This window comes from Oenanthe melanoleuca, chromosome 12, assembly GCF_029582105.1.
Source record: "Oenanthe melanoleuca isolate GR-GAL-2019-014 chromosome 12, OMel1.0, whole genome shotgun sequence".
NCBI lineage: Eukaryota > Metazoa > Chordata > Aves > Passeriformes > Muscicapidae > Oenanthe > Oenanthe melanoleuca.
This window is the reverse complement of record NC_079346.1, coordinates 14,637,263-14,662,658: the sequence shown is the minus strand read 5'-3', so window position 1 is coordinate 14,662,658 and position 25,396 is coordinate 14,637,263. Positions and strand designations below refer to the sequence as shown.

General features: G+C 39.8%; 2 protein-coding genes across 3 annotated transcripts in view; both read left to right on the top strand.

The window, feature by feature from the left end:
* Positions 1-18,841, top strand: part of STIMATE (STIM activating enhancer) — a 36,274-nt gene extending 17,433 nt beyond the window's left edge. For both annotated transcript variants that reach the window (XM_056501241.1, XM_056501242.1), the window contains 7 exons: positions 1,681-1,729; positions 3,522-3,617; positions 5,656-5,777; positions 11,983-12,095; positions 13,033-13,110; positions 13,858-14,007; positions 14,872-18,841. In XM_056501241.1, coding sequence (XP_056357216.1) covers positions 1,681-1,729; positions 3,522-3,617; positions 5,656-5,777; positions 11,983-12,095; positions 13,033-13,110; positions 13,858-14,007; positions 14,872-14,988 — 725 coding nt within the window. In that variant the 3' untranslated portion in view covers positions 14,989-18,841. The remainder of the gene's footprint in view (positions 1-1,680; positions 1,730-3,521; positions 3,618-5,655; positions 5,778-11,982; positions 12,096-13,032; positions 13,111-13,857; positions 14,008-14,871) is intronic.
* Positions 18,842-21,093: 2,252 nt separating this feature from the next.
* On the top strand, positions 21,094-25,184 carry MUSTN1 (musculoskeletal, embryonic nuclear protein 1). Its single transcript, XM_056501243.1, has 3 exons — positions 21,094-21,433; positions 24,510-24,630; positions 24,841-25,184. Exons 1-3 carry the CDS (start codon positions 21,425-21,427, stop codon positions 24,945-24,947), a joined length of 237 nt encoding a protein of 78 aa, XP_056357218.1. The 5' UTR covers positions 21,094-21,424; the 3' UTR covers positions 24,948-25,184.
* Positions 25,185-25,396: the final 212 nt, after the last annotated feature.

The following is a 25,396-nucleotide window of genomic DNA, read 5'->3' as shown; positions in this document are numbered from 1 at the left end:
ACAGTCTTTTTGTCTTGTCACTTTTGAGATTCTCATGGGGTGAATCAATTTCTCTCTGCTGTCACAAGCAGTGACAGAAAGTGAGATGGTAGGTTGACAGCTTGGTGTTTCTGAAAGTGCTGCCCCTCCACCTTGAAGGTGGTTTATTTAATTGTTTTATGAGGACAGTTGACTTTGGGGAAAATTGCCTTATTTGTGAGAAAGTTATGGTTGGTTCAGAAACCAGAATGGTTTAAAGTCTTGTAAGCTGGGCAAGCGCAATGTACACAGAGCATCCTATGTTAAACTGAAATTCATCACTAATACCTGGAGAAGCAGGTTAAAATACCTGTTGATATTTTGCCTGACTATACCTGCTATGGTTTGTGCCTCTTGAACCAGAATCTCTGCATTTTGAAGGTGTGGAGGGGAATCAAGGCTTCCTTTTTTTTTATAAAAATAGTTTCTGAGATAAGAGCCTAAATAATTGTTCTTCAAGAACTTGTGTTGAAAGAACTGGTGAGTGGTACTGAAATTTGGGCAGAAGGAAGTAAAACCTATATTCTTAGTAGATAGGTTTTGCTTTACTTTGTTGTGTTTGTCTGTCTTTGGGATGTGTAAGGATTTAGTATTTTGCAGCTGTAACAAAGAATAAATCTGCGTTCGGATGTGAGGCCAGGTCTCACAGAGGTGAGGCTGCCACAGCCTCTGCCCCAGGTCTGACCTGTGTCAGGAATGAGTGTGAGTTCCCAGCAGAAAAAAAGGTTTTCTTGCCCAGAAGGAGTTAGAAATGGAATTTCCTAAGAAGACAGGACAAACTGCAGACCAGACAGAACAAATGTATGGAGCAGCCACTGTTTGCACATCAGCAATTGCTTTTATGCCCCTGTCCCTCTATTTTCCTGCTCTTTTTCTTCAGAGATCATCTGGAGCCTTCCAGATGGACCTGGGATGGGTTGGAAGTACATGGAAGTAGCTGGGCAGGGTATGAGAGGAGCTTTTTATCAGATGCCCAAACAATTTGTATAATAAACTGCATTGAAACTGCAATAGACAAACTTACCCACTTTTTTGCCTTTGTGTATAGTTGTAATTAATTTTAATACTGATTTTTTTTTTGTTTGTTTTCAGTACATTAACAATTGTCAACCTTTTGGTGAAGGGATTATCAGACTAAAAATAAAAAAATCTGTCCTTCTTTCCCTTTGGAATTCAGTTTGCCAAGAAAATAGAGACACATTGTCAGAGAATGTATTTGTCTTGCTACTGAGTCACTTGATTTCATTCTGATATTATGGACCTGCCCCATGTTATGAGAATACTTTCCAATTTGGGTTTGGGTCTCCTGTGAGGAGAAGAAACAGCTCTTTCTAATACCTGCTTTCCTGTTGGAAATTAAATTTTCTAGATGAGCAGTCATAAAAGCTCAGGCCAATGGATTGGTGGCCAGATGTGGATTATTGTTTCATGTGAGGGATATTGGCAGTCAGAGAATGGAGCTCTCAGAACTTAGAGGTGACAGAAGGGACTTTATTTAAAAATGGATCCTTGGAGTTTCATATAGTGAAGTGCAGTAGAGTAAGATCCCTTTCATCAAGGATGTCATGTTTCAGCAAGATGATTTGCTTTCAATTTTCTGTGTTTTTGTTGCTTTGGAAGTTTCTGATTATCTTCAATTGTATTGATTTTTTTCCTCCCCAGTAAAACGCTTCAGAGAACCAAAGCATGAAAGACGTCCCTGGAGGATATGGTAAGTTTCTGCATGCTTTTATTCTTAACTTCTTTTCTTCTTGCATGTTGTAGAAATTGAAGGGATGATGCTTGTGTATGATGATTAAAATAAAGTGATGTCAAGGAATTGGTAACTGTCAGTGAGGAACCAAAAAAGTTACCAAAATACATGAGTCAGGTTACTTTCTGTGTGTTTCCTGAGTAGTCATTCCTTACTGAACACTTCTAGGGACCTGTAGAGATGTGCATTTAGGCATAAGGCTTCAAGTTGTGCTTCTTCCTGAAGATGGCAACTTAGAGTAGCCCTAAGTTGCATCTGAACATCTACAAACTTGCATAAGCTTAGAAGAAGATCTCAGCTGGGCTTAAACAAAATTTCACGTTTTGTTGGTATCCTACTATGTATAAAATAGAAAACAGGATAAAAGATACAAGTACATCAACCATAAAATGTATTTGTGTTTATTACATTTTTAAAGTTATTGGATTGAAGCAATGCCAACATAAGGTGTACCAATTTTGAGACTGTCTAAGTGTTAGGCTGCCATTCCACTTGTTCAAGGCTTCAGTGGTTTAAATTCCTCTCATACAATGCTGCTTCTCAAAACTAACACTGACCTTTATTTTATTGAAAAAATAAGTACAAAATCTTTGTGTGCTACAGTCTGCCTCAGCCTGAAATTCTGACAAGTGCACTGATAGCTCTTAATTTTTAAGCAAAGAATCTTGCTCAGGGACTCTAGTATTGTTATTTATAGTAGAGTGTACTGATTAGATAAGTAACTCACTGGCTTTTTGCCTCATCTCCAACACTCTGCTCTCTGTCATGCAGTGAATGAAGAGATTAAAGTTCAATACAGTTATCAGGGAGGGTAGATGAATTCAGGCATAAAATATAATTTGGATCTGTTGGGGTATTTACATCTTTTTAGATGTGGAAATGAAACAGGCAAAATTGTTGTTTTTCTGTATAATACAAAGAACACACTCCTGTCTGCAGAATACTCTTGTTAAGATTCTTATGTTTTACATTTAATTCAACATCTACTGGAAGTTTTGGTTTTGTGCAAAGGATGATGAAAAAAGAATGGTAAGGTTTGGAGTCATTACTGAATCACTGTCTAAGTGGGGGTTTGTATCTTCCCCTTGAGTAACGAACTGTTTTCTCTCTGACTTTATCATCTGCTTTGGAGATAATACTGTCAAGGTTGGAATTCTTTTGCAGTGTGTTCTAAGTTCTGCACTGTAGATAAAAGGCAGTGAAAGCACTTCATGCTTCCAGGTGAAAAATATACTGGCTTTTAAATGAAATACTGTAGATAAAGGACTCATTAGTCCTTTAAGTTGTTCACCCACAAGCACGTGATGAGAATTTTATTTTTGTCTGTGCCATAAGCTTGCTAAAAATGCACAAACATAAAAGGTCCAAAATACCTATCAGGGCTGGGATACTCATTGTTTCCAGGAGGTTATTAAAGACTTAGCTAGAGTTAGTCAGGATTAGCTCTTGGATAATGCATATGATACCAAGAGGATATCCATAGACTTTACATTTACAGTGGTAGGTTTCAAGTTAATATGATTTGAGTTATTGGTAGAAAAAATAGGGGCAGAATTTAAGATGGAACATTGTTAAATAAGCTAAAGTTAAAATAAAAGCTAAATACCGTGAGTGCTTTTATTATTCTGGTATTCTGATTTGGAGAAAAAAAAATTGATAGAGTTGGAGTTTTAATTAACATAAATTTGCAATGTCTGGCTGTGTTGTGAACAGTTTTGTGTATTTTAAAAACTGTTTTTACTTTATACAGGTTTTTAGATACTTCCAAGCAAGCCATAGGGATGTTGTTCATCCACTTTGCAAATGTCTATTTATCAGACCTTACAGAAGAAGACCCTTGTTCACTGTGAGTGTTTAATTTTGGAATAACTGATCTTTATGAAAGTTCTGTAGCTGAGTTTGGTGCATGTGGATGGTAAGACAAGATAAAGCTGAAAAGATAGTTTTCATGGTAAAAATCAGTCACTTTATAAAACCTGTGGTTTAAGCTTAGTTAATCAAGGATCAGGATTCTTCTCTTTTAGTTCATGGCTGGCAGGAGTGTGGACTGTGTGTATCTATTTTAAACCTAAAGGGCAAAGCCCTGCTACTTGTCCCTGTCCAGTGAATGAATGAGAGCTTGGGATGCACTTTGCAGTTTAGGTTTGTTTACTGAAGGTGCTGGGACCAAAGGAAATGTTGTGTACAAAAATTATTTGTGTTCCTGTTTGCTTGTAAAACCTACATTAGCTGCTGCAGTATTATTTTCATTTTGTTAAAAATGGGAAATCTTGCTCAGTAGCCAGGCAGTTAGTAGAGAAATTAATTCTGCAATGTCACGCTTGGAGCAGTGTGACTAAACAGATAAGCATTTCTCTGTAGTGTATTAAAGCTGAAGATTTTATGACTAAGACCCCGACAGGCTCTTTACAGGAGCTCCTGAAGTAAATGGTAATTGTTTGGGTTTGTTCTTGATAAGGCTCATGCTCAAAGTAGTTTACACATTGCTGGTAATGGAAGCTGTGAAATTACTTTTAAAAGCCCAGTAATTTGTCTTTTAGAGCCAATCCAGTTCCTTTCGATGGCATCTGCTCACTTGTTCTTGGGTAAACAAAGGAGACACACAGCTCAAGGAACATGTTTGTGTTACTGCACAAGCCACTTTTATATCCCTTACTCCTCCTTGGTTCCTTCTGTTCTACTGCATGGCAGAAATGTGCAAGAACACTTGCTTTTCTCTTCCCAGCACAAAGCATTTTGTTATATATAAAATAAAATGCATGTATTTTAGCACATTAACTGTAAAATTTGAATTATAATTATGACAGTTTCAGTAATACCAGGCATCATTGTAGGATTTTCCTTGCTTATAGATTTAAGATAGGTTTAAAAAACTGGCAGGTGCAAATTCATTTCATTCAATTTTTATAACTCAAAGTATTTATTCAAGTGAGGTAACAAAAGCATGTCAGAAATTGTCAGTGTTTAAAGCTAAAGCACAATAGTGCATTACAGTATTTTAAATAAAAAATAACCTTGTGCTGTGTTTTCAAAATAATAAATGTTCTTTCCTGCATTTACATATTTTTATTTTCAAATCCCACTTTTAATGTAAGTGTAACATGACACAGAACAAGTAAGAAGAGAGTGAGGTTATTCAGTGTTCTCAGGATAACCGAAATTACCGTGTGGAGCTGGATAACTTCTCAGACAAGGGTGCAGGTTCTTGATAGCAGGAGAAATATCACATAGAATTAATCAAAATCTCTTATGAAAAATATTTTTTAAGTTTGAGAGTGGGTCCAGGCTTGCCTGACAGCAGGTCCTGTGGGCAGGTTAAGGGCACATCCCAGGGTGAGCATGTGGGGTGAGTCTGGCGTGCTTGGGAATCTCGGTGTCCTTGGGAATCTCTGTGTTTTGGGAATCTCGGTGTTCCTGGGAGTCCCGGGCATCCCCGGTGTGCCAGGAGCCCTCCCTGGCTTGCAGCAGGTGCTGGCACCTCTGTGTTCCCTGCTCCTGCTGCTGCCTCCCTGCTGCGGGCTTACAGCAGCCTCTTGTGGCCTCGGCGGGACTCGTGCAGGCTCGGCATTGCAGACATTCCTCTGCAGACACTCAGCCTTGCTTTTAATGTTTGGCTAATGCAACGCTAATTAAAACTCAGATTTGGTGGACAATTATTAGACAGTAACTTTTTTTAGGAAGTTATGGGGTCTTGAAGGACAGAAAAAAATATTGAAACTGCTAAAACTATTTAAATTCTAGGCTTGCAGTGCAATTACAGAAGTGGGTAAATGATTGTTCTCAGTACTCTGGTTCCTCAACATGCTTACAGGTCTTTTATCAATCATAACCTGTAGAAAATGGACTCTGACTCCTTGTTTTCTTTTCTGTTTTTTTCCTCTCAGGTACCTTATCAACTTCTTACTAGATGCCACCTTAGGAATGCTGCTAATCTACATTGGGATTCGAGCTGTGAGCAGCATTGTGGAATGGCAGCAGTGGGAGTCCCTCCGCTTCGGGGAATATGGTAAATGTTTCTGTTCTGGCACTGGAGTGATTCTCAGGGTACAATCCCTGAGTATTTCAGCAAGAGGTTAACTCATCCTAAAATCATTGTACAGTCATCTGAGTATTTCATTTGTCATGGGGATTCTTTTAAGTTCTATATCTAAGCATACACCTTCTGTCTCAGAAAACTTAACAAGTCTCTAAGCATTTACTGATTTTGGGACAACTGCTTGAATATTTTTTTTTTTAAGGAGTGATTCAACAAATTATGATATTGGCTAATCTCATGGAAAAAATACCAGCGTGATAAATTTACTCTGAAACACTTCTAAAAAAATGCTTGCTGGAAGATCATTTCCTACTAAAATTTCCACTGTACCACGTGCCACTGTCTGAAGACATAGAGCAAGAGTTCTGCCAGCCCTCTTTAAAGAGCCACATCCCTTCAGAGAAAGGAATAGCAAGATGGCCTGTGCTGCTCCTCAAGTAATGATCACTAGAGTTTGTGCATGTCAGGCCTGTATTGTTGGTGAAAAACGTGTGAGGGACAGACTGTGAAATCACTTTCAAGTGAAGTTGCAGAATTTATCTCCCATTACTTAACACAGAAGTCCACTGATGTGCAGAAGTTATGGATTTGCAGCTGCAGTTGAGTATCACAAATACTCAACACCAACATTTAATTTTGCTCAGTGTGTTATTCTCAGTTCCCTGAAAATGAAAGTTGTGTATATATGCTAAAAATCCCATTTGAAGCTCCTTGAGACAGGAGGAGATGTTGCCTTCATCAGAGAGAAGAACCACCTCCCAGTGGTTTGGAAGGGGGAGAAAGTTTAAGAAAGTAAAAAATGTTTGCCTAACAAAGAAAGAACTTTCACAGCAGTTTCATAATTATTACTGGTAGAAGTTTTGGTTTTGTAGATTTCTTTGGTTTTAATGATCCTAAGTAACTGACAGAACTAAGAATAAATAAAAGCCTTGTGAAATGGAAGCACTTGAAAAGCTTAAGTTTGCAATCAAGTAACATTAATTGCTATTTGCTTTAGTGTCAGAGGTTTAGAGATGATGACAAGCAACTTGGGAGAAATAACTGCCCATACCATTAGGGCATGTTAGAGTTATAGAGATTTAATATGTATCTTTTAGGGTACAGTTTATGGCCACTTTAGCTGTTTAAATCAGCACTGCCACAGCACTGTTTGTCTGCTTTTATCTCACATGCTACAGTCCAGTATTTCCACTCTTTTCCTTGGACTGGTGCATATCTGACTCTTCAGGGAATTGACCAAGAGAGCTAAACCATCAAAAATGCACTAGATGTAAAAAAAAGTAAATAGTTCCTCCAGACTAGTCCCGAGACTTGTGTCTCTAAGGGATTAGGCAAGTGCCAGTGCCCAGGGAAGGCAGAGGGACAAGGAAAGAGCTGAGACTTCTTGCCCAGAGCCCCATTTCTGATTGTTGGTTTGGCTTGAAGCTGTTTAAAGATATTTGAGCAGCTTTCAGCCCATATAAAACTTGTTTTTCCATTTAGAGAAAAAAAAAAATTATATCTCTTACAGTTATAGGTAGGTATTTGTAATTCTGTCAGGTATTAAATTTTATTTCTTTCTAATAATATTTTGAATTTTTTTGTGTGTCATCTGTTGTCCTTTCCCATTTTAATGTTCTTTTGACAATAAGCAGTCTGTGTGGATGTGGAGAGTTTATTCACTCCCCTAAAATTTCTCTATTTCTTACTGACATTCAAAATGAATCCTGGCTTATTTTAGTTATGAGGCATTTCTGACTGCAGTAATTAAGCTCCTAAATCAACAAATTAACTTGTGTTCTGCTGTGGAGGTGGCCTGTGGCTGTTCCAGTATTGGCACTTTGAATTAGAAAATCTGGAACACCTGAACCATTTTATTGAGTATTCTCCTGTGTGTGTGTGTGTGTATGAGTGATGTATGAAATTACATAAACCCTCTTATTTAGTTGTTCCCTCTAGTATCAGATCGTTTTATTAATCACTAACTTTCTTTTTTGCATCTTTATTAATGTGCTGCCCTGCCCTTTGTGTGTTAGGTTTTTAATCAAGCTATCATAGGGACTATTTTAAAGCATATTGCAAATCTGTGCTTCCATTAATCATGTGGGAGAGGCTTCTGGTAGAAAGAGAATTAAAGACCAGATGGAAAGTTACTAGTTTTGGCTGTGCAGTAAGGTTAGGCCCTCTGTAAGAAATCCCATCTAAAAGGACAAGTTGCATTGGATCATTTGCTGTTATCTTCTGATAAGTATCTCTGTTGTTCCTGAAGTGAAAACCCTCTTATCACCAATTTATTTACAATTTTTCAGTTTGACCCAAAGAACACTCTTATTTTTTCTAAGATTTTTTAAAATAAATTAAGATAGAAGAGAGGACTAAAATGCAGTTCTGTGGGGTTGCAAGTGTGTTTAGAAGTTGGGATTTTGAAGTTAAATATGGTTATTTAGTATAGAATCACAGAGCAGTTTGGGTTGGAAGAGAACTCAGAGCTCATCTCATTCCACATCCTGCCATGGGACCTTCCACTGTCCCAGGCTGCTCCAAGCCCCATCTAACCTGGCTTTGGACACTTCCTGGGATGGGGCAGCCACAGCTTCTCTGGGCACCTGTGCCAGGGCCCCACCACCCACAGGGCACAGTTCCTTCCCAGTATCCCATCTAACCTCTGCCTCATTGTCAGCCTTTCCTCCTTGTCCTCTTACTCCACAGCCTTTTCCACAATCCCTCTGCAGCTCTCTTGGAGCCCCTTCAGGTACTGAAATGCTGCACTAAGCTCACCCTGGAGCCTTCTTTTCTCCACATGTCTCCTCTCTATCCCATGGCTCACTGAAGAGTATCAAAGTCTTGGGGCATTTTATCTGGAGTAGTAAAGTCAAGTCCTCAGCTGGGAGATCAGTGTGATTTGTTTGTTTGTGAGTGTGGGAAAACAAACAGGAGCCCTCCTTCCACCGCCAGACAAGTCTTTTCTTGTGACTGAGTGATGTTTGTGTTTCTAGAGCCTAAATAATCATTTGTCTCAAGTTAGTTCTCACAGTGAGCTCATTTCCCTTCTTAGCTCTATTACTTGATCCCTGGTGATTTATTACTTGAAGCTGTCACAAAAATAGCAGTGTCCTGCTGGTTTTAAAAGCCTCTTCTTTATATGGAGGATGATTTTGAAGCATAAATGCCTCAAGGAAGGAATGGATACCAAAATACCAGCATTTATAAATGGTGGCTGTTTGTAGCAAAACAGCACTGCAGTCTGATTTATGAACAAAGGGCCATGACGCTCCCTCGAGGACTTTTTTACATCAGAATTTTTAATTTTATTGGATTTGTCTTCATATCTGTGGTTTTGTATTTTCAAATTCATTACATCAGCAGCTGGATTTTAATAGAAGTGCAGAATCAGTTAATATATTTGAGTGTGTAAAGAGGAGAAAAGCAGTCATGACCTGTACTGAAAAGAATGTTCCCTGCGATCTCCTTCCCTTCTTGTCTTGAGTGCTTTAGCTGCTGCTGTGAGTAGGAAACAGGTGATAAATCCCTCCTGGTGATTATAAACTCCACTGGCAACTGAATCGTGCTGTGGCCTCTGCTTGGCTTTGCTTCTCCATGGCAGAGCTCAGAAATTGTATTTGATGTATCTTTTTCCTTCAGCTCTTCATTTGCCCCTTGCAGAGCAACTTACTTATAGCCATGTGGGGTAGATAGCAATGACTTCTAAACTTTATTTAAAATTTCTTTTGGAGCAGTTGGCATTTTCTTAAGAAAAAATTTTCAGGATCTGAAGAACAGAAGGAGGTTACAGGGTAGTGGAATAACAGGTATTTGGTTCAAGAACTGTCTCTGAACATACTTGTACAAGGCAGCTGATGGCAGTGACAGATACAAGTATAGACTAATTTGGCATTGCCCAGCATTTTCCAAAAATGCTGCTACAGTTGTCACTGCAGAGGATTCAAAATTTTTAATTTTCATTCTTTATTTGCTTTTCTTGCAGTAGCAAGATTTCCACTAATTTGCTGGATTATTCTGTACATGAAAGGTATAAAATCAGAATTCAAGAGATGAGTGTAAGATACTTTAGAAATTAAATTAGAGCTTAATGGCTCCAACATTAACTTTAAAGTTCTAATTTGGTTTTGTGTACAGAATCTCTGAATGTACAAGTGTCCAGGTATTCTTTGGAGCACCTTCTGGGTGTGGTGATGTTATTAACTTGAATTTCATGGCTCCTAAAACCATAGAAAAAGTTGGTTGGAAAGGATCTCCACAGGTCGTATATTCCAATGTCTTGCTCAAAGCAGGATTAACTTCAAAGCTGAAGTGGGTTGCTCAGGGCATGGACCAGTCAGTTTTTAATTTATCTATGGTTTAGGGTTTAAGATCCCCTTTATCTGAAGTACCAACTCCAGTAGATTTAACCACTCTCACTGTGAAAGCTTTTTTTCTTTATATCAGAATTGTATCTTCACCCACCCAGTCTGTATCTTCCCACTTTTCTTCAAGGATACCACTGGGACAGTGTCAAAAGACTTGCTAAGCTCAAAGTAGGCAGCATTCCTGTTGTCCCTGCTTGTAATTACAGCTGAAAGATAATTTTTTAAGTGCAGTAGGGCACACAAAAATCCTCAAGTAGAATTTAGTATACGCAACTTCTAATTTCAGTCATGTACCAAAAAAAATCCCGAAAGAAACCAGCACCACTCCCTCCAAATATATTCTGGAACAAAACATTCATTGGTGAGAGTTCACAACACTTTTAATAGAGTTTGAGTTTTTGATGGACAAAATCTCCTGAGAGTTGCAAAATATGCAAAATGGTTTTCACTGTCTTTGCTTTTAGGATTTAAATAAAGATTGGAAAAGAGATTAGGATAAACTGTTTGTTTCAATACTAAGGCTGTACCTAAAGCTGCAGGTTTTTTAATATTTGCTAATTTGTGAGAAAATCTAGAGAATGTTAATAAAAATGTGGAGTATAGAAAATAACTGCTAAAATTTGATTCTCAAACCTAATTCAGGCCTTGTGTCCTAGAAGAATCAGTTGCTCGACTTTGACTTACTGATGCTTTCCCTTTTAAATTTCTAACTCTGGGTTTTTACAAGAGAAGCTGAAACTGCAGTGTGTAATTGTAAAGCTCATCCTGCTAAGGAAGTATTTGTTGTTTTGGACTCCAGTCTGATTTATCAGTCTCTCTGTGTAGCATTTCAGCAGCAAACACTAAGTCTCAGACTATTACCAAGTATTAATACTGAAAGCCTTTCAGGAGTGTTCCAGAAAAGGAATCAGCAACTGTCCATTATGCATTACAAACACATAAAGGCATCTGATTTTCCATTGCCCATTATTCATCCCCAGGCTAAGAGTTTGGAGCTGCCTTTGAAGAGATTGCAGAGGCTGCTGCAAAGACTAAAGATCTGTCACCCCCTCCAGAGCTTACTTTTGTTTTACAGTGAAGTGCAGCTTCAAGTTCACCTGCAAAGTTTATTAGGCTTACCAGTCCTCTTTTTGTCCCTTTTTTTTTGTCTTCTTTTTCTTTCTCTGCCTTCTTTCAAAGATTCTAATAGTGTGCATAAGTTTTCCTGTTCAAATATATGTGGTCTTCTTTCTGCCCTCGAGGTGCAGCAGAATTTTAAGCTCCTTCACATTGGAACCCTTTCACATATGATCCTAATTTTTTATTCAGTTAAATTTTTCATAGCAGCTCTTCCACCTGTTGCTTCAGTTGGTTACTTGTGGTAACAAACTTCATAGAGAGGAAAGCTTAGGGATAATGGTGGAAATCTAAGTTCTACTTAGACTGAAGGGAAATGTATTTTCCCCAGACAGGTTTCCCTCAAATTTTCCCCTTTAAGACACTTAATATGTCATGATAGAGGATAAAAATTAACAATATGAGGAGAAACACAATGGAAGTATATGTCTTTCATCAGATATATGGCTTTTATCAGATTATATGAAACAGTGTGAGCATATCACAGATACTGCTAAATGGGACAAAGTAATGTTAGATTCAGTTTCTGATACTTTTTAAAAGCTGGGGTGAGGGCAGAGGGAGGGGAAGGAGCAGTACTGAAAGAATTGAAGAAGGCACTTCTGGAGGTTTTGGCTGCCCTGCTGCCTCTTCTAATACTGCTTTTTTAAAATGTTTACTGTGAAGTAAATGAAACCTATGCATGTATTGCATATATTTCTTCTTTCTTGCAGGTGATCCCCTGCAGTGCAGTGCTTGGATGGGCCAGTGTGCTCTGTACATAATGATTATGACATTTGAGAAAACCATCATCATCATAGTGCTGCTTATACCTCAGTGGAAAGAGGTTTGTGTTTTTACAGCATTTTACAGACGAGTGAATTTTAGGTGGAAGCTGTAAAGACTTCCAGCAGTGTTTATTGGTTTGGCTCAAGCATCATGATTGTCTACACTCATTGCCAATTAACTTTGTGGTAGTGGTATGTTCTTTTAGTTTAATTGGAATACTCCTAATGAGACCTTTATCCATTGCTAGGAATATCATATCATCATATCATATCAATCATATCATATCATATCATATCATATCATATCATATTTTGAAGGTTTTTTGTAAACTGAAGTATCCAAAATTTAATTCTATCTCCTTGTCTAAATTACCCTTGAAACTACTAAGTAGTTCTTTCTTTTCTTAACTCTAATTCTTGCCTACAGCTATTTTGTTGTATTCTTGTAGTATTTTAAAGAATTTTCTTTGCCTCACCTTGTTGATAGGTTTAATTGTAGACTTTTAGAAATTTGTGGTGGATTAGTGCATTAACTGCATTAATCTTTATTTTGATGGACTCTGTGTAACCAGATATTCAAAGTGGTGCTGTTACTGCCCATTAAAAGCAGTTAGCTCTGTTTTATGCTCTGGGCTACTTTGGGAGCTATCTTCTCATTACTGTGTATTTTGTAAAACTCTGCTCTGTTTAAATTTCCTAAAGATGGAATCTACGACATGTTCCTTGGGAGCAGCTCTAAAATGTTCAAGATGATTCTAAGGCAGCTCCTCAGACTTCTGTAAACAAAAATGACAGCGATAAGTTTCTTGTCAGCCCCACTTACTTATCTGTGGTAATTTATGAGCTGCTCTAAATACTTGGCTTTTCTCAGAACTGCCCTTTTTTGGTTCACCTGCGTTATTTTTGTCACATTAGCTTGTACATGAATATTGTCCTGCCTAAGCCAGTGTGTGCATGTACTGCCATGAGCTGAACTCGATCCTTTTCTTTTCACAGGTGGCTTTATTGAATCCCATAGAGAACCCCCAGCTGGAGCTGGCAATCGTCATGCTGATAGTTCCCTTCTTTGTTAACGTTAGTGCAACTCACTTCATTAGATGTTTGCTTGGATATCCTTCTGCCATGTGTTCATTAATTAACATTAGTCCTTAAAACACAGTGTACCTTGGTGCTTAATTAAGGGGCTTCTAAAGAATGGGTAAATTGTCCGGATATGTAGGTTTTATAAAGCTGAAATCCACATGGAGCTAAAGAACCAGGTTCAGGAGAGGGGCAGAAATGCCTCGTAGACCCCTTTGGCCTGATGACTTCAATAGATTTACTGACATAGAGATTATAAAATTACAGTGAAATTTGCTGCAGGAAGCAGTTGGTGTAAGGGCAGACGTCTTGTGAAGTATCCTGTGTCTGGCCATAGCTAATAGCAGCTGGCCCGTGGTGGAGCAGAGGAAAAGGGCAAGTGTGCAGTCATCCTTCCCAAAGTACACTCTTGCAGCAATCTGGGATTTAGGGATTAGAGCCAGAGACAGTGTGTGTCCTTGCATGTAATAACTGCTGTTAAAGCCTTGCTGCATGAAGAGTTAATATAGGATCACTGTGAATAGTCACTACTTTTCTTATTTGCTTCTCTTCCACAAAGGGATAAAGTTACTGGGTTCTAGAGCATTCCTGAAAGATGTTATAAGATATATGACACCATGCCTAGACAAGATTTAGCTTTTGGCCAGTTCAGAGTTATTGTCAAGTTCATTTGGTCAGTATTTGGACCTTTCTTCTACTCTGAAGAAAGCTGAACTGTCGCTCTCCCCTTCTTTATTACAGGCGTTAATGTTCTGGGTAGTAGATAATTTCCTCATGAAGAAAGGGAAGACAAAAGCTAAACTTGAAGAAAAGGAAGCAGGACAAGATTCAAGAAATGGAAGTAAAGTCCGATACAGGAGAGCAGCGTCACACGAGGAGTCAGAGTCAGAAGTATGTAGAGTTAATCATTGCAATTAATGCAATATCAATCCAGTTCATCCCTCCTGGTATTGATTTCATTGTAGCACTGTCAACTTAGGTTTGATTTTCTGAACATGTACCTCTAGCAGTAGCTCCCAGCATTGGCAGTTGAGGACCAGTTAAGGAAAAAGTCACTGTTGCACCTCTCTGGCAGGTAATTTCATTCCAGATGGGCAGGAAGACACAATAATACATAAATGCTGCGGTGAGCTGTGCTGCAAGTAAAAAAAACCTCACAGGGAATACAAAACTAATAGATAATTCTAATTCAGAGACGTTAATAACTTAAAGTGAGAGGAAGCTGGTGGAGGCAACTGACCTGATTTTTAAGAATTATTTACATAGTTGCCTTGGCATAACGTTTTCTAAATTACATTAAGTGAGCAGATTTTAGTTCAGTTGAAAGATGAGTGGTTTCTTTGAAGGTGAGTTGGTTTAATTTTAGTAAGTTAATATAACTTTTTTGTGTGATAAACAGTGGGATTTCTATAGGATTTGCCAGGTAATGTGACTGCCTTGTTACCAGTGTGGATCAAGACCTTAAATACTCTCTCAAACTTCCTCTGCTGTTCTGGCATCACTCTTTGGGTTCAGAGTCAGTGGCTGTAGTGAGATTAATATGCACCCATCCTTCTTCAGAACTTCCTGGAGGTTTTCCATAGGATTTGCAATGATGTTTGATAGTGTGGCAGTAAATCCTAAATGTGTTCTGTAAGCTCTTTCCTGAGCAAATAACAAGATGCTTTGCAAGCATAAGAAAAGTAAAAGTTTAAAAGTAAAAAGGAGAAGGAGTGTGACTGCTCCACGTTCTGAGAAGCTGTAATTTGTTTGCAGATCCTCATTTCAGCAGATGATGAGATGGAGGAGTCAGACACTGAGGAGGACCTGCGCAGACTGACCAACCTAAAGCCCATCAAGAAGAAGAAGCATCGCTTTGGTCTGCCCGTATGACACATTGCTTGGCTTGTGGACTTGCAGGTTTCATGGCAAAAACTTCTGTCAGTGGGGTTTAATGTTGCAATTGCATCTCCCTTTTCATACAAACTGACTTAGAAGCAAGGTCTACCAACGGAAGGCAAAGCACTTGGAAGGCTTCCAGTTCAGTTGCACTACAAACACACTGACCAATTATGCAAGAATGTCTCCTCATCATGTGTGGAAAATGGATGAGTCACTAAGGATTCGTGTGGGAGGTGTCAGAGAAGATCAGAGAGAACAGATACAGAATCTTTCACTTTCAGTTACTGATGGGACAGTAGAAGGAGTTCTCTAAAAGGCATCAGAGTTGACTAAGCTAAAGGAGTGTGTTTTATTACTAAAACTGGCTTTTGCAGCATAATTCCTAGAGCAGAATAGTTTATGGTTACAAGCTGTAACTTAACATTATTTTTTTAAGTACAAATGTTTACTTGCTACTGGGTACCTATGGAACTAATAGGTGGAACAAAGATTTTTTTCCAAGTCTTCTCAAATCTATCTGACTATTTTATATTTAAGTTATATTTTCATACAGTTGTATTTAAAGATTCTCTTTATCAGAGAAAAGGGTACAGTTCCCTTTTTTGTGCAGAACAGGTCAAAAGATTTGTAGTGAAAATCTTATTTATCCTTGTCTCCTGATTTAAGACAAAGGGATTGCAAAGGGAAAAGCTCTCTGTCACCTGAAGTCACCAAATATCACTAAAAAATGCAGTCCTGTGTGTGTTCTTGACCACATAATTTGAAAATACCTTTTTCAGTAGGAGGTGGCGTTTGCATATTTGACAAAGGTGCACTTTAGTCTATAACAAAAATCCATTGTGATAAGTTATTTGTGAAATGAGTATCTATGGATGACTCTAATTATTTCTGTTTCTGCAAGTCTCTTGTGCATACCTCTCAAATCACCCAAAAGAGATGGAACATTTCTGATACTTTTCCAACTATAGGGCCTGCAGTACAGGACTGGGATCTGATTGAAGCAGTTGTGCTACAATATTGCAAATACAATTCTGTCCCTTGTTTTTTGTTGGAAAAGCACTCTTTTACTTAATGTGCTTAACAGCAACAACAAAATTTCTCCTATTTAATTTCCATAAAGTCTCATTATCCTTCAGTAGTAAAAGAACAACCCCAAGGGGTACAGTGCAGTTGTTACCACAGCATTTCTGGGATCTTCAGTGTCTCTTCTGATAACTGAGAGCACGTGGTGATCTGAAACCTAGCAGACATGTTTTCAGTGGCATCCTTTTGCTTTGTGTATTTTCTAAAAGATTCTTTCTGACAGCTTTCCTTGCTTAGCTAAACCTTGTGCAGGACAAGGCAATGTGTCAAAGAGGTGACAACAGACCTTAAATACAAATCTGTTGTAGTATCTGGACACCAGAAAAATTCCAAGCCTTAAACCAGTTTCATTGGAAAACTGCTCAGAACTTTTTAAGATTTTTTACATTTTTTTATAGATTTACTAGGTCTTAATGTGATTTATTATCCAGACCACTTAACTGGGCCTTAGTAAATACTGGACTGTGTGCTCCTGTGCTTACTTTCACTATTCCAGCATCCCTTTTCCCAGGGGCTCCCAAAGGGACACGATGCTCTGGCACCTCAGGGTGTCCAGCCAGCTCAAAGGGACATTTACCAAACCTGAGGTTTTAGTTGAGCCACTGACCTTTGTTAGTGTGCACTGAAACATAAGAACTGCAAAAAGTTACAGTACCAGTGTCTCCTTTAGACTAAATCTAGAAACTAATGACAGTGGAAGCTTACCTGAGTTGTTTTGACATGAGGGATGGGGAAATGTCCCTAATCAGTGTTGCCTCTGGTTTGGGGGGTTTGGGGTTTTTTTTATTGATTGTGTGACTCACATCTTCTCTTGACTATTGACCACTGGGTGGGTGCAGATCTCCAAAAGCACAGTACTTCAAGGAATTAATCAACAGAATAGTCTCCTACAGCTCACTTTCCCAAAGGGATTTGAGAGCTAGGCTTGTGGCTCTTGTCACAATCATCAGCATTTATTTTTTGTAGCATAGGATTTGTTCTATTTCAGACAGTGACCATGTGCTGTGTCCCAGTGCAGAGCCATGGCTGTCCTTGCCAGCTGAGGTAACTGAGCAGCGCACACAAATTTAACTGTTCAGGCTTGCATTTTATCTTCCTTTTCCCTCCTCCAGTTACTTCGATTTTCAAAATTACTCTAGTTTCATGTTTAGTCTGTGAAGTGTCAGTATAAAATTATCGCCTTAATCATGTAAAAATACTTGTTTTGAGCAGACCTCAAGCTTATTGACCAAGTACAAAACAGTATAAAGTGCTACAGAGCAGTTTCTTGGTGGTTATAGCAAAGGCCCTGAATGCCTAATTTTTCATGTCTTAAGTGCTTAAATGTCACTTAATGTGAGATCTGGATATGTCTAGTAAGATGATGTAGTAAAGCACTATGATCCAAAGACACAGAAGTATTTTAAATACCACAAAAGTAATAGGAGGAGCAACCTTCAGAGGGGAAAAAATTACTTTCTCTAATAAGTCAATAATTTGATTCAGAATTTTAGCTAAATAACAAAATCTGGCTGTTTTTTCTATACATTCTTTGCTATCATTGTGAAAGAGATGGAAAATGTAAAACTGGCAGTTTTCCTCTCTGTAAGATAAAAATTGGAATTCTTGCAATAATTATGAGTAGGATAAGTTCTTTTGTCTGACAGGCTTGCATGTGTGAGAAGGGAGCATGTGCTCAGTGCTTCACTATGTCCTACCACTTGTTAAAATGTATTGGCAGTACAGCCTGAAATGGGCTTTTCATAAAGAGTTGATCCAGTAGTGATACTGCAACGTCACGTTTGCATTATCCTGCAGTTGTCACTCAGATTTCTGCCTGGAAAATGTGCTTCAGGACAACTCATAGCAAAGGCCTAATTCAGGCTGTGCTTAGAAAGTAGGATTTATTTAATGAAAATAAGCTGTGTAGTGAATGCCAAAGTAAGAGAAAGGGATTATAACTTAGAGAAGATTCACAGAAATATTGGTGGAGATGGAATTTACCACGAGTGGTCAATGCATTAACTGTTCTAGTATCTGACCTGTGACACATCTGCATAAACTTAAAACACTGGTGTTGTCTAATATGTGGTTTCCAAGTTCTGGCTTCAATATGTTCAGGTCCCCTTGTCTTACTTTAAGTAGATGAATGCTGTCTGTTAATGTTGCTAACTAAACTGTACTATAGCTTTTCTTCAGGGAAAACTCAGAAACTGAGTTGCAAATTAGAGCAATGCAAAGTGATCCCCTCGGGCAGATGTCTGCTCCAATCCCTGCCGAGCCCGGGTGGGGGGACTGGGCTCTCCTGCTCTGCTCAGAGCTGAGCATCACAAGGAATCTCTGCCACTGTGCTTGACTAACTAGTGTTTGCAACTTTGCTGTGCTTTTTACAGGAGAAACCAGTAGTGAAAGCAAATAAATCCAGCCACACCAAGTCAGAGTACATCTACAGCATAGGCGTGCAAACTTTTTTAGGTGAAGTTTCCAGTTCAATTACTGAAAATGACTACTATGGTTTTACAAAGTAAAACTACAGTATCTTTAAAAAAGGGACTCTTTTGTAGGTGTTTTTGTCTTGTGTGGGTATCCGTCTCCAACTGAATGTGGGGTTTGTTTGTAAGTAAATTCAGAGTATAGCCAATGTGAGCAAAACCAACAGCTGTATTCTGCTCCCCTCTGTTTGGACCATATTGTTTAATCAGTGGTGTTACCTTAAACTTTTAAGGGTATCTGATGTAATTACATTGTATAATGGTTTACAATAAAGTTTTGACTTATTACAGATTTGTACACTTGTTTTATACTTGTTCTGTTTTAAAGTGCTTCAGTGTTTATGGTGTGCTCTTGTGGGAAGCAAGTTCTGTTTGAGTTTAACTTCAGCTCTAATTGTGTGCACTATTGTGTTGATTTTAACTTCAGTGTAATCATTTTACCTTAATGGAAAGGCCCCTTTCATCAGGAAGTCACTGTTCTTAAGTTGCAGATTTTGTTTACAAGTTTAAGAATCCTTGCAGGCTCCTCTCAGATCCATTCCCTGGGAAAGGTTTTTTTTTAGGACTGGAGATGCACAGGGTGGACCCAATCCTGCCTCTGTAACTCCTCTGTAACATTTCCCTATTATTTTCATACTTTCCACCTACCACATCCAAGCAGCCCCATACCCATTCCCTTACAGGGAATTCAGAGTATAATCTTCACTCTACCAAGTGTCAGTCCCCTGAGAGGTTGTTAGCACTTTCCTGGAGGGGAAATCTTCCCTGTCAAATCTTCCCTTAGATTTGGAGACCACAGTGTCAGCCGTGTGTACATTCACTCAATTCTCTGTGGTCATTGCCATATTTTAGTTGGAACCATTCACCCACCAAAGGAGTATTCCACAATTCCTACTGCAGTGGAAGATTAAAATTTGTATTTTTAATACTCACTGTTGGATAAGTGAGCCATCTTATTCCATTGTCATTCATGTCCCATTTAACAGATTTCAAGGACCTCAACCAGGTGAACTGGATTTCTAAACAGCCCATAATCTCTGCAGGAAAATTATTGTGCCCCTTGTTGAATGCTGCTTTAGAAAATGTAATTGAAGAGAACAGAACTCCCTAGGCTTTGGGGATGTTCTAGAAAACTCAGGATGTGCTGCCCACATCTCCGAGCACTGCACCTGCCCCAAATGGCAAACAAGGTTTGAGTGGTTTGATTTTGTTTGTATAGATTAAATTGCTATGAAAGCACAAGTCTGTTGCTTTTGAGTGAGGAATATGGAGTACCAATTAACTGAAGCAATTTTGAAAGCTGAAGGGAAAATAATAGTTCAGTGTCTTGAATTCTAAATATTTGCTTTAAACACACAGAATGTTATTTTGCTGTCATAATAGATAGTCAGAATAGTGACGCTTGTGGGACTGTGGAGAAACATCTTAGAGAACTGTTACTTTGTACAATAGGAAAAAAAATCTGTTTATTCTGAAGTCAGTGTTTTATTCTTCTGTTTTGTTGGCCTACTAAGGGCACTGGGTTTAAAATAGAAAATCAGCCTAAGGAATAGCCAAGGACGTAACATCCAAAGTGTTTCTTAGCCTACAAAGAATTCCCCCAATAAAGGAGAAGATCTCAGGCCGGGAAAGATTTCAGCTTAAAGTCAGTTTGGGCACTGGGAGGCCTGGGGTGTAGTTCACTGCTGACAGATCCCTCAGTCCTGCTCATACAGCATGTCATGTTTTCATAGTGAAAAACAAATTTTTTGTGACCTCTTGTGCTTCTTTGTACCCTAAAAGCACTTGCAGAGCATGAGGAAAGGCCACAGCAGATTTCTACCACTACAACAGTTGATCTCTCTAGTGGAAGGTGTTTGGAGATCTGCCATTCCTGTCCTTCTCACATTAACCAACCTGTCTGGAGTCTTGGTTCTTTGTAGGTGTTGAGTGCAGTCACAGAAGCTGGTTTTTTTTTGCATGATGTGAAGATTTAATATAAAAAAACCAAAAGGGAAACAATCTCCCACTCAAACCTCTCCCAGTAATGAAAAATAGAATTCATGCTCAGAGATGGCAGGGTTTTACTTAATTAAAAAGTTGTTTAGAGAACAAATATTAAAAGTTCTGGGGAAGGTTTTACTGCTGGTGGCAAGTGCAGTGGGGAACACTGCGTTTATCCATGTCTGAGTAAGCTGCTCTGTACAGACGTGGCTGAAATGGTTAAGCTTGCTAATAGTGCTGGAAGTAGAAAGTGATTTTACTCTCTCAGTTGTGTAAGAACCAGCGCTGGAGCATGATCAGAGATAGTGCTGTTAGAGTAAAACCATGCCCTACTTTATTAACTCTCTAAAAGAGTCTCGATACTTTCCTGTTAAAGATCTCTGTGCAAAAGTGATTCAGGGCACAATTATGCTTTGGACATTAGGTTTATATCATCTTTAGAGAGCACATATTTTGTTATGCTGGGAAAGCAATGCCCACTCTTTTTTTTTTTTCTTTCCGCTCCCTCCCCCGAGAGGGTTCTGAGTCAATTTTGTGTCCATAACACCATTTTGCCTTTTAAACCTATAAAGAGAGCCCCGGCGGGCTCCCCGGGCAGCGTCTCTGCAGGGAGCAGCTTCCCCGCGCCCCGGCGCAGCTGCCGGCCCCCGTCAGCCCGGCCCGGGGCGTGCTGCACACCCGAGTCATCGCCAGGAATAACCTCCGACAACAACAGCCTCGCTGACCTGAATCATCCCGCGCTGCTTTGGGAACATGACCCAGCCCCTGACTTCACTCGGATGCTCTATATAAGTCCAGGAAAACAACAGGCGCTCGCAGAGCTCACGGGCCGGATTTAATCAAGGTCGGGAACGACCTGGGAGGGATTTCAGCGAGGGAGCACCGCAGTTATGTCACAGGTACGGGGACATCCGTGCGCTGCCTGCCCTCGGAGAGCGCCTGGCAAACCTGGGACTGCTTTGGATGCTTTGCTTGGAAAAGCTTATTAGCGAGTTCCTCTGCTTAAACAGGCAATTCAGCTTTTCTCCTCTGTGACTCGTGTGATTAAAATATTTTGACAAGTACATTCTTAGGATGGGTTATTTGGTGAAGAAGGAAATCAGCTGCTTTCTACATGGTTAATTAATTTAGTTTAAAATGCTCTGGTTTACCTTAAATATTTTTATTTGTGTAGAAAGAGTAAAATCCTTTCTCCTGCTCTGCTTCGTGATGTTTCACAGTAGGAGGAATGTCTGCTTTCCAACACACTTTCTCAGACAGTGATTCTGAAATTCTGTTTTGAAAAGTGGCTGTGCTGAAATGTCCCTGTGTAAAGCTTAGTGTATTAACATGCAGGAGAAAAGAGTGTGACTGAAAATTATAACTGTTAGGATTTGAGATTGAAATTTTGTATAAAATGAACACTCATATATATTTTATAACTAATGGTTTGTCTTTAATGCATTCCCCAATAATCAGTGTTTCAAAGTTCTCATGACATGAGCTCAGAAATTGTGAGTTTTTTTCAGGTAAATGCTACATTTGCAGCAGAAGCTGCATGTGCCTGGCAGAGCTCTCCTCAGAGCACGGAGGTTTTACAGGATTGGTGGGATGGAGAGTGGGAGAGCACAGTTCTTCAGCCACAGAGAGTAATTCACCTCAGCTGATTTTCTTTACTCCAGAGAAAATGAGATTTAAAACCCAGTTATGCATTTTGTAAAGTAGCATTTTTTGGTTTGTGACAGGAGGAGATAAAGCACAGGCTGCATGCCTGTGCCAGCTAGGAATGGCTCCTGGCAAACCCTGCTCACAAATTCTGGCAGCAATTAGCAGTGGTGGGGCTGTGACAGTGGCAGCTGCTGGCCAGGGCTCACCGTAACCTCTCTGTGCACCAGCTCTGCTCTTCAGCTGGGGCCAACTAATCCACAGCAACTGTCCTGCTGGAAAATCCTCTGTGATCAAAGAATGAGATGGTTTATTTTTAAATAACTGGGTGACATTCAGGAGCTCTGCTCAGCCTGTGCTGTATCTCTGTGCCACCTTTCCTCACCCTGTCCCCAGGAATTCCCTTGTCCTGGTGGGAAGAAGCCTCACAGTTCCTGTCTGTTGCCAATGATGGGTGAAGGACCTTTGCAGATTTCACATTTCTCTTAATAAAGCAAGGGGCTTTTTCCCTTCCTGAGTTGGTTGCCTGTGGGTGGTGCCATGGGCATGAGGGACTGTTCCCATCCTATGCCAGTTATCATTTCAGGACAGGTGACTCCCTGGCTGTGGGGATATTTGGTTCACCAGCTGGACAACCATGCACAAACTGTTGTGAATTTTGAAGGGTTTGCTGCCATCCTTTCCCCTCACTTGCTTTGGTTACTCATCGGTGTTTTCCCCCGAGATCTCGTAAATGTTTTATTTCCCACAACACATGCAAGTGGGATTGGCAGTGAGCTATTCTGAGTGTTCCCAGGAATTTGCAGCAGGCAGAAAACATGCTGAAGGCTCCAGTGGAGCCAGCCCACTGTCCATGCAGCTCTGTCTCTGCAAGCTCCCTGGACTCGCTGCTCCAGCCATTTCTAGGCCTTGTGGGATTTGTTTCCCTCCACACGTGTTTTAGCCTCACAGGCAGTGCCTGGAAGTGCCTGAGTGGGCTCCACCACTGCCAGAACCCACATATCAGAAGCCCTGTGTATGTAGCGATGGTCAGAGACGTCTCTTACTGATCTTTCAGTGTGTAAATCTATTAGAGTATGGGGGTGTTCTGTTCCTCATAACCATATCCCTGTCCCCTGAATCTTGCCACAAGGGCTGCCCAACACGATGGGACACTGAAAATCTGCCCATGAAATCATAAACTGACAGGGCAATGCTTATGGTGCTGGCTGCTGCAGATTGAGGTTGTGTCTGACTGTGGAGTGCTAATTTAAAGATCTGGGTAGGCTGATATGAAGCAATGTTATCCCTAATTCCTTGTAGTGGGATAAACTGTGAACAGATTAGTACTTGGCTGTTGCAGTGCACCACCTGATGATGCATCTGTTTCTGTATTAGGTTTCCTTCTCCTTCTTTGGGTTCCAAGTCAAGGGCTTCAGATGTATTCCATAGAGAGCCCTGTTGAGTCCTCAGATACTTTTGTTCCTTAAATTTAAGATTATTAACTATGGGTCAAGTGTTTATTTCAAATTAAGGCAAGTCCAGATTTGGAATTTCTCTGACCAGTTTCCCAAAGAAATAGTGAGTAGACTGAGGCACAAGCCCAATTAAGTAATAAAGTAGTACTTGCAAAATAAGCAGAGTTGGACAGTGTAGAGGGTTTAGTGCTGGCCAAACACTGGTGTACTCACTATGAATTATTTACTCATTTCCTGCTGTGGGATACAGATTAGGAGGAGGAGGGCAAAACAGACTCAAAACTTTAAAGGGTAAAAAAAGAAAAGATTAAAAACAGAATTAAAAGAAAAATTATAAGAAAATTATAATAATAAACTTTCAGAACACTTCTCCCTCCCCACACCCTCTTTTCTTTTCTACTGACAACACAAAGAGACAAAGCCTGGGACTTTTAGTCAGTTTACCACCTCTAGAATAGTCTTTTTTCAGTCCTCTTAGGGAGAGGAGTCTCTCTTGCCACGCCATGGAGGCTTCTCCACAGGAAACAGCTCTCCCATGGCTTTAGTATCACAGTGAACCAACTGCCCAGGAAAGGAAAATCTGTTCACAGTGCTCACAGTCCCTCCCACGCCTTGCAGCTTTCCCACAGCTGCTTTCATGGGCCATGCCAACTTATTGGGGTGCTAATTTAAGGATGAGCACAAAACAAAAGATTCTGGGAAGGGCAGTGAAATTGTGATTATGGGAAGATCTGAAGTAGCTGAGTATGTAATGTTCAAACTGAAATAGGTGAAATATTGTGTTAGCAACTCCGTGTGTTGTAGTCTTTGGGTGGAGGCAGCTTTGTGCCCTGTGCTTTGAACACAAAATATTGATGTGTGGGTCTGTTTGTAGCCAGCCCCCGTGAAAAAGAAGCGTCCTCCAGTGAAGGAAGAAGACCTTAAAGGAGCCAGAGGAAACCTTACCAAAAACCAGGAAATTAAATCCAAAACCTACCAAGTGATGAGGCAGTGTGGTAAGTTTCTTTGATTGGAAGCAATTAAGCAGAGTAAAACATTGACTTAATTGCCCTGAAAAGGGTCACCTCTGGAACAGCAGCCTGCTGTTCATCTGATGGATAAGTGAAGTATTTATCAAATGTGTATTTATGTATTAGTTAGAATTAGATTTACTGGCCAGTTTTGGGTGATTTCACTGATTGTCTCTCCTGGTTTTCTTCTCCAAGAACAAATGGGCTCTGCAGCACCTTCTATATTCAGCCGGGCTCGGACAGGGGGTGAAACAGTCTTTGAGAAGCCGAAGGACGAGCCAGCCAAGAGCGTCTTTGGCTGACAGTGGAGCTGGACATTTCTCACCCAAATGAATGCTGTAACATTTTTCAAAATTTCTGTTCCTTACACTACAGTCACTGTAGACTCAAGTAGTTAATTTCCACTGTAAGTCCTTAAGTAGGGAATATACTCATGTCAAAGAGTAAAACTTTCATGCCCATTGTTATTACATGCTTTCTTTCTATGTATTGGACAATGTTTGCTATAATTGTTTAATAAAAAATGGTTGTTGGACTCAGCTTGGCAACTGTGGTGACTCATTTCAGTTTGGGCTCAGATGAATTCCATGGGCACTTTGGCACTACAGGCGACAATTTTGTCTGTCAAATGCAAAGAAAAAAACCCCTGATGACACAGTCTCTGTGTCAGTGCAATTTCTCCACACCATGCCCTCAGCAGGAGGGAGCTGAGGAGGAGCTGATCAGTGGGGCAGCTCAGAAACCTGAAGAT